The 8981-nt window shown below is 36.3% G+C and overlaps 1 protein-coding gene across 1 annotated transcript; it reads left to right on the top strand.

Annotated features, from left to right (window-relative positions):
- The first annotated feature begins 3851 nt into the window (after positions 1-3851).
- Positions 3852-8656, top strand: LOC122813172 (regulator of G-protein signaling 1-like). Its single transcript, XM_044085327.1, has 5 exons — positions 3852-4019; positions 4557-4634; positions 5238-5299; positions 5890-6056; positions 7340-8656. The coding sequence occupies exons 1-5, from the start codon at positions 3919-3921 to the stop codon at positions 7511-7513; spliced, it is 582 nt and encodes a 193-aa protein (XP_043941262.1). The 5' UTR covers positions 3852-3918; the 3' UTR covers positions 7514-8656.
- Positions 8657-8981: the final 325 nt, after the last annotated feature.

Below are 8981 nucleotides of genomic sequence, written 5' to 3'. Positions count from 1 at the left end.
TCATTTTATTGGTTTTGTTGTTCAGGATAGTCTGACTGGGCATAAGATCTTTTTTCAGAGGAGGCCTAGGGAGAAAAGCTCCACAAGATACAGAGAGAAAATAATGTACATACATACGTGCACAGATGCATGCATTCATAGTGTAATGAATCATTCGCACATGCAACCACAAAATACAAAGAGAAAATAATGTACATACATACGTACACAGATGCATGCATACATAGTGTAATGAATCATTCGCACATGCAACCACAAGATACAGAGAGAAAATAATGTACATACATATGTCCACAGATGCATGCATACATAGTGTAATGAATCATTCACACATGCAACCACAAGATACAGAGAGAAAATAATGTACATACATATGTGCACAGATGCATGCATACATAGTGTAATGAATCATTCACACATGCAACCACAAGATACAGAGAGAAAATAATGTACATACATACGTGCTCAGATGCATGCATACATAGAGTGGTCAGTCAGGTAAGGTTTAGCTCGATATATGGTGCCAAGTTATTTGTCCATTTTAGTGGTAGTTTGCTTCACATGGTGGTCAAACTTCACACCGTCATCTATGATAACACCTAAGAGCTTGAAATGAGGTACAACTTCAAGTCTTAGTATGGTCACAACAAGCAAAGTTGAAGAAAGGTTTGTCATTAGGGTATTGTTTAGATGTGACCAGAATAAGTTTGGTCTTCTTGGGGTTCCATAGTAAATAGAGTAACTGAGTTGTGGAGCCATATTTCAATAGAGTGAAGGATTCATGTGGCTGTGTTTGAAGTTGTTGTATGTTTATGGCTGTGATGACAACTGCAGGATGATGACCATGCTGAAAAATGGCAGCATTTTTACTTGTGGTGTGTAAACATTGAATAGCAAGGGACCAAGGGGGGGGGGGACTGAAGCACCCTATGTGCTCTGAGAGAAATGGAGAGATATTATTTTGCCTTTTTACTGCTTCTAATCTATTGCTGAGGATTGTGTGATAGTGCTTTCTTCACTTCTGGCAGGCATTGCCAAGTTACATTACTACTGCTGTTATGTGGAGCTAGGATGCAACAGTCTGTTCAGGAGATAAGTAATTATGGTGCCTTACTCTACAGGCAGTTCTGAAATGAAAGAGTTTTCCACTTTACTAAGAGACTCTTATGATTTCCTCCAGATTAAGATGTAGTCACTTCTCATACCCTGTGCAGACCCTGCTTACCTGAAGTGTGGCACATACATTTCTTATCCTTACAGCCTGTACAGAGGAGTACCAGCTTTGGCCACTTTTAGCTTTCCACAGCCCAGTTTATTCTGCCTGTCCATATAGTGAACTTATATTGTTATTTGCCAGGCTATAAATTATATTACCAAAACAAGCCTACATACAGTGCAATTGTTAACTAATTGCAACTTGTATAGATAGATAAACAAAATAACCTGATTTCATTTTTTTGATTTTACTGATTTTTTTAATCAGAGACTTGATAAAAAATGTTTATGTTGATATATTTTTTAGCTTCTAATAATGTTATAAAAACAGGAGGTAGAAATACTTCATTCTGGTAGGGAGAGCATGTCTTTAGAATGAACAACTGGAAAAACAATCCAGTAAATTAAAAAAAAAAAACAGAAAAGCAATTTATGGCATGTAGGACAAACAAAAGCAAACAGACACAGGCATGTTGGAAGAAAATAGAAACTTATAACAGTGTAAGTGCTGTACTGGGCAATATAATAATAGCATACAGATACTGAGCATACAAAAACATTACCCCTGCACATACCTCAGCAATACCAGGAAACAATATCAAGACAAAACAAATTACAAGTATAAAACACACATATTATAACTGACAAATGACACAGATACTACGTAATATGGTTTCAGAAAATGATTAAATAAACCCTATGACAGGTACAATGTTAACATTTACATCTCAGGTAGCTTAGTGGTAGGTTACTCTGAGGATGGTGTACATGGTTGTGGGTTCTAATTTACACAGTTTTTTTTCAAGTACAGTTAGGTAGAATATTCAACATTTGAATATTAGACACTTTATTTCAAGTAATAAAGGCAGCTGTTGAAGGAGTTAAACCTAGATTACATTTATGTGCTATAAATTATGAAATATCATAGGCTTATAACTGTAAGATCCAGGGTCATTGTGAGGTGTACACCCTTTACGTAGAATTATTGTGCACTGCTTCAAAACTGGTCTGCAACTGCTTGCAATATCCCTGGAAGAAGTGTAGACAGAGAATGCAAACATCTCCAGGTCATCTGGCTAGCCATCTGTGTCACCTCAAGTACTACAAGGACTAAAGCTTCTACCTGGTACCTAAAAATAGAAAGCTAAGAAGTGATAAATGAGATACATTCTTATATACACGTGTGTATATGTGTGCAGTGTTCATGCACGTGTGTGTGTGTGTGTGTGTGCGTGTGTGTGTGTGTGTGTGTGTGTGTGTGTGTGTGTGTGTGTGTGTGTGTGTGTGTGTGTGTGTGTGTGTGTGTGTGTGTGTGTGTGTGTGTGTGTGTGCGTGCATGCGCGCGCTTGTGTGTGTGTGTGTGTGTGTGTGTGCGTGCATGCGCTTGTGTGTGTGTGTGTGTGTGTGTGTGTGTGTGTGTGTGTGTGCGTGCATGCGCGCGCTTGTGTGTGTGTGTGTGTGTGTTTGTGTTTGCATGTATGTACACAGGTGAATTAACAGTATGCTCCCTTGCCCCATGCACGTGCACTCTCACACACACACACACACACACACACACACACACACACACACACACACACACACTCACGCATGTATACACATACATACATGCATGCATATCATTTTGCCCTCCCTTATGACCAGTTTGCACTAATACTTAATCAACATCCTCAAAGCAGTAAGAGATAAAATGTTTAAGCCAGAGAGAAAGAAAGAATAAAAGAAAGAACAATAAAAAAAAAAAAAAAACATGGCCAAAGTCTCCTGGCATAATTGTTAATTTTCTTTGTACATAGCTGGTTGTACTTACTGCATGTTTTACCTGTTGTCTGTCACATCATGTACTTTGGGAAGGGCGCACCTCTGTGGCAGATATAAAACCACAACAGTATTGATTTTTTTATATTTTTTACTGTTTATGTGATTATAGCTTTATTGTATTACTCTGTTGCTTGTATTTCTGTACAATGTAATTTGGGTACTGACTGCTAAAAAATGCAACAGTATTACAATGTGAACAAAAATAACAAAGATGTGTCATGTGTTAAAAAGTGATGAAATGCCATACACACAGCCACTTTTATTTTAAGTCATACTTCCTACACTTCTAAAGTCATTTGCTTTTAATGTCTCCAGAAGCAAAACATATCCTAAGAAAGAAAAAAGTATAAATACATATTGTTTTATTCAATTTAATCAGTTATGAGACAACAGCCAGCATCTTTAAGGACTGTTAGATTATAACACTATTTGCAGTTAAAATCTATTTGCATCCGTCTACTTCTTAACTAAAATCCCACTGAATGTATGCTTACGGTATTACACTGAAAACTGCTTATTTAAAAACTAGCTTTCCTGTGCTACTGAAATAAAAACTTTTAAGTTTTTTTTTTCATTGTTTTTGTTTTTTCTATTGTAAAAAGAGAAATACATGAGATACGTTGTTCTCAAACATCACACATTGTTCATATCTCAAAGGAAAAAAATACTTCCTCTTTTTTTGGTTCAGAGAGAGGGGGAGATAGAGAGAGAGACAGAGAGAAAAATAGAGACCTTGTGACTTTTTTCCTCTTCCCAGTAACCTAAGCACCGCCCCAACTGGTTATATAAGACTGTAGCAGGCAGTAGCTCACCAATACTCTTAGCAAAAGTACCTCTGAAGGATTTATTTCTGCAAGCATTTCACAAGGCACGTAGCTCACAATGCCAGGATTATTCTTCCCACAGACACATCCAGCACAGCTTAAAGAAAGCAGCTGCAACCCTAGTGATGAGAAAGGACAGAAAAAGAAGCCAAAGACTTTGTAAGTGTTTATGCTTTACAAGCAAAGAAAAAAGTATTAGATTAAAAATGATTATGTGGATGTGCATCCATTTCAAAGAAAGCTGTTAATCAGCATAATTCTTTTTCAAAGTATGTGTTAATTTTGCCGCTGCTAATGCACAACAGCACTTCTAAATAATATAACACAATCTTTTTAATAATATAACAATACAGCTGATTGTACTGTTCTGTACTTTGCTTATTTTTAGTACTGACATGTATACAAAATATTTGTTTGGAACACATTTCAAAGGATACGTCTGCAGATTTGCAAACCTGGCATAAATTATTAACTTTCATAAACCTGTAGAATATGAACCACCCAGTGAGGGTCTTAGTTACTTAGGCAATTTTTACACTTTTTAAATATATCAGCTAGAAAATTAAAAACAATGGAACTTTATAGTGTAACTCCTTAAATTCCGCCTTTAAGGCAGCAATATCTGTATCATTTGTTATGCATTTATTTGGCACCAGAATCTGTAAAACTGATTGCACATTTATTCTTTCCTTTCAGTGGTATGGACTTGAAGACATGCCTGCGATCCATCTTGCCACATCTGGAATCCAACATCACTGCTCCAAAGCCTACAAAGTAAGTTTTTTTTTTTACTATGGAAACCATAATAAACACTGTGAGCTGGTATAACATATTGCAAAGAGGTGACTGGAAAGTAGCCATGGTAGCTGTGAGACGTATAGTATAAACTGTAGGCGTTACTCATATTTTCCATATAGTACAGAAAACAGCATTGCATGAGTCTTGAAAAATCTGGGGTGAAAAGTCATTTTAATATTAAATAAAATATAAACGTGCAAAGTAATTCTAATATTCATCTTTTAAAGTGAGTACTTTACTCATGAGAAAATATTGCATATCAACATGGTTATGACTAAACAGGTAATCGCCAAGCTCTTGCAAAAGCATTTACTTTTGTCATACGATTAACTCACTACATTTGTCTTGCATACTTTAACATGTCATTGCAAGATGTTAAACTTTTATAAAAAGAGAAGCTACAGATGGTTCCAACTGTCTGAAAACATTCATAGTGAGCAAAGGTTTTATTTTAATCTCAGGAAGTAGTCGGACATGAGCTGCTTTCTATTTTCCTGTTTTCTCCTGTAGAAACATGAAAAATAAAACAATGTCTAATTACATGAAAAATAAAATGATGTGTAATTCTTTCCTTTACAGGGTCAGTGCAGATGATTGCAACAAGTGGTCCCAGTCACTGGAAAAGCTACTTGAAAGTCAAGGTAAGAACTGGCTATCTATTAATGAAAAATATGAAAAAAGCTTTGTATAAATGTGTAAAGGGCTAGTTTAAATATTAAGTTGTGAGGATGGGAAATTATTTGTTCCATTTTTAAGAAGGTTGAAAATAATGTTTCAAAGCACTAGAATGAAAAGCTGTATGCATCCTAATTAAAGGACTGCAGGAAATAGTTATTAAGGAAATAAAATACTAGTATCAATCAGGTTTTCTATCTGAATTATGCAGTGAACTTCTTAAGAAATAGATGTTTGCTGCCTTTAATCCAATTATCTTAAGGATGTGGGGGGTTATCAGCCAAAGCTGTGTCATATGAGCAGAAGGAAATAGTTTTGTGATACAGCAAGAGCTGAGAAGTTTTTATTTGTTTATTCATTCATTTCTTTCTTCCTCTTTTGTTGGCCAGTTTAGTCCTGCTAGGCTAGTGGTCCCTTTTCAGGGAGTACCTGAAGTGATATTTACACTTCTAGGGAAATTTGGTCAGGACAATCAGTAGCAAAATTTGGACATAGAACTTAATAAGTACACAGCTGCAGTGAGGCTAATTTTGTGCGTGTCCATTTTGTTTTACAGCTGGTTTGGCAGTATTTAAAGCCTTTTTGAAGTCCGAGTACAGCGATGAGAACATTCAGTTTTGGTTGGCCTGCGAGGACTACAAGAGAACAAAATCACCAGGTCAGATGGCTTCCAAAGCGCAGAAGATTTTTGAAGAGTTTGTCCAAGAGGATTCCTCTAAAGAGGTAATTATTATCCATGTGACTGAGTCATATGACCTTAATGAAACAAACAAACAGTACAAGTACAGAAAGCTAATTTCTTGGTATGCGTTTGCATTTATACACATGTACACACACACACACACACACACACACACACACACACACACACACACACACACACACACACACACACACACACACGTGTAGACACACACACACACACACATAGAGACACACGCACACAGACACACACACACACACACACACACACACACACACACACACACACACACACACACACACACACACACACACACACACACACACGCATGTGTAGACACACATGCACACATAGAAACATACACACACACACACACACACACACGCATGCATGCACACACACACAGACACACACACCCCCACACAAACTATGTTTTAATAAAATATGAAAGTTTTATTCAAACATTCTCATGTTTGGATTCATATTCAATGTGCTTTTTGACTGTTGAGTGACAGACAATGAAGTGTAGCCTTTGTTAAAGAAAATAAATGAATAAATAAAACTTTGTCCAAAGAACAAGTGAACAAAACATGGAAAATTGTTTCACAGTTAGCTTGAAATAAAAACTCAGATCTACAGCAATCTGAAGGAGAGTCAGTAAATGCTCACAAACAGAAGCGCTAAAGTCATTATTTCCTCATAGGGTGGTATGGTTAGATTAAGGCAGACAGTGACTGCAGCACTTGCTTTTTCTGCAAAGAAACTTGCGTCTCCCATTTAGGGATACACAGTTGTGACAGTTTCCAGTCATTCCAACTGACATTTCTTTAAGAGGATGATTATCAGAATACCTTAGTTTCATTCCATCAAAGAGATGCTGCCTGACTGTCTTCTTTACATAGTGCATTTATATAACATTTAGCCTTGTTCTTGAGGCCTGGTGTATGTTTGATAAAATTCTTTGAAGATCACTTATTACCTAACCAACAAATGACTCTCTAGCTGTAATATGTGTGCATAACATCTCTATTTTCCTCTATTTAGTATCAGTCTTGCTAGTTAAGTGTGTGTGTGTGTGTGTGTGTGTGTGTGTGTGTGTGTGTGTGTGTGTGTGTGTGTGTGCATGTGTGTATTTGTTATAAACTCTTGACACATATCTGGTAGATTACATGAATATGTTGAAATATAAAGCAAGTGATAGTGTACTTATTGATTGTATTGTATGCATAATTAATAGTAATATACAAAGGATGTAAATAGAATATAACACAAGAGATAATATATGGATGTTCTTTTTCCACAGATTAACATTGATTTCCATACAAGAGATACCATAAGTAAAAAGAAAGAAGACCCAACCCCATCGTGCTTTGATGAAGCCCAGAAAATTGTGTACGGACTTATGGAAAGGGATTCTTACCCCAGATTCCTGAAATCTGAGATATATCAAAATCATGTTTGTAAAACCAAGGACTGAAAGAATAAGCAGGGGAACCTAATGTCTGTGATTATAATGCAAGTGGGAGACTCAGTCCCCACCTGAGTGCTGAAATGCCCCTTTCTGCTGGGATGTGGAGTCCTAAAAGGAGGCAGAAGGCTTGGAGAAGTAAAGTCAAGCCAAGGCAATGGAGTGGGCTGGCCATGTATCTTGGATCCAGCAAGTTGGAGGTGGTTCATCAGTAACAGAACAATATGCCTTTATGTTGACCAGAAATGGAACTGTAAGAACTAAGAAAAAACAATGAGCTCTTACTTTCAAAAGAAATGTATAATATATTGCATAATATATTAAGAATATAAGGTGCCAAACACTAGATATGGCATACCAGTTAAAATGTGTAAATCATGCAGATGTCCAGCAATATATGACATGTTTGTACATCAGATGTGTATGTTTGTTTAAATACGGAATCAGTAGCAGGGTAACTCTATTTTGGCTAAAACGTTTATGTTGTATCAGAGGAGCGATATGTTTCGTTAACAGAGTGGGAGTTCAGCTATCCTGCTGCCTGTTCACTTTGTGCTGTAATAAAATACTAAACTGAGAAGAAATTGCCACATCTAGTGGTTCGACAATAGGACAGCAGCTGCAAATGCCATGGTATCATTATTCATAGCATTTTAGGATTCAGCTGTCAATCATCTAGTTTCACTCTCTCTCTCTCTCTCTCTCTCTCTCCCCTCTCCTGTCAGTCATTAATTAGACTACATGTAAGAAAATAATGTAGTCTCTTGTTGTCGCTCCCCATCTAATCTATTTTTATGTTATTATAGTTCATGTGATGATAAGCCAGGGTCCTTCAATTTACATAAAGCTTTGTCATTTTATACACATTTTGCTACAGCATTTAGTCTTGAACTCTGGATTACAAAGCCATATTCTGCATATAAGGGGTACATTTTACTTCATTGTGACCTTTTTGTCTTTGAAAAGTGATATGATCTATATAGTTGCTCTTGTCTTCTAGCAATATAATTTGTAAACCTTATGCAAAAATGAAGATGTAAACATCTTTTGTAAAAATATCTGTACCAGTTTTGATTTGTAACCCTCTACTGTTACCCCACATTTGTACTGCTTCAATGATTTGCGGTTAATAAAGACTTTGCATATTTTAAAGTATGTGCGTTTCATTCACTGAATGTATTAATACTATTCACTTTAAGATACTCTACCATTGCTGAAATACGCAAACCAGAAAGAAACACACTAACTGTTGTTCCTGCAGCATTTATTTTTGATGTACCAGGCAGTTACTGAAGGAAGGGGTCATAGAAAGAAAAACAACTTAAAGGGGGGCTTCAAGGTTAAGCAGTGTTCCTTACTGAAAAGAGTTTGATTTTTTTTTTTTTTGGTTAGGAATTATCATCAATGTGAATAGGGCTTATTTATGGAACAGACATGAAAAAAGAGTTTTACTTTTGCTAAGTCCATAGAAAACATA

Source organism: Protopterus annectens, chromosome 10.part0 (genome assembly GCF_019279795.1).
Source record: "Protopterus annectens isolate FY-2018-M chromosome 10.part0, PAN1.0, whole genome shotgun sequence".
In the NCBI taxonomy this organism is placed as follows: domain Eukaryota; kingdom Metazoa; phylum Chordata; order Ceratodontiformes; family Protopteridae; genus Protopterus; species Protopterus annectens.
This window is presented reverse-complemented; position numbering and strand designations above follow the sequence as displayed.

What these genes read in the sequence shown, in the direction of transcription:
- LOC122813172 (XM_044085327.1), top strand. Translation starts at nt 3,919, where the DNA reads ATGCCAGGATTATTCTTCCCACAGACACATCCAGCACAGCTTAAAGAA. An exon ending in ACTGCTCCAAAGCCTACAAA is followed by an intron (nt 4,635 to 5,237) that starts GTAAGTTTTTTT and finishes TTTCCTTTACAG; the next exon opens with GGTCAGTGCAGATGATTGCA. An exon ending in AAAGCTACTTGAAAGTCAAG is followed by an intron (nt 5,300 to 5,889) that starts GTAAGAACTGGC and finishes TTTGTTTTACAG; the next exon opens with CTGGTTTGGCAGTATTTAAA.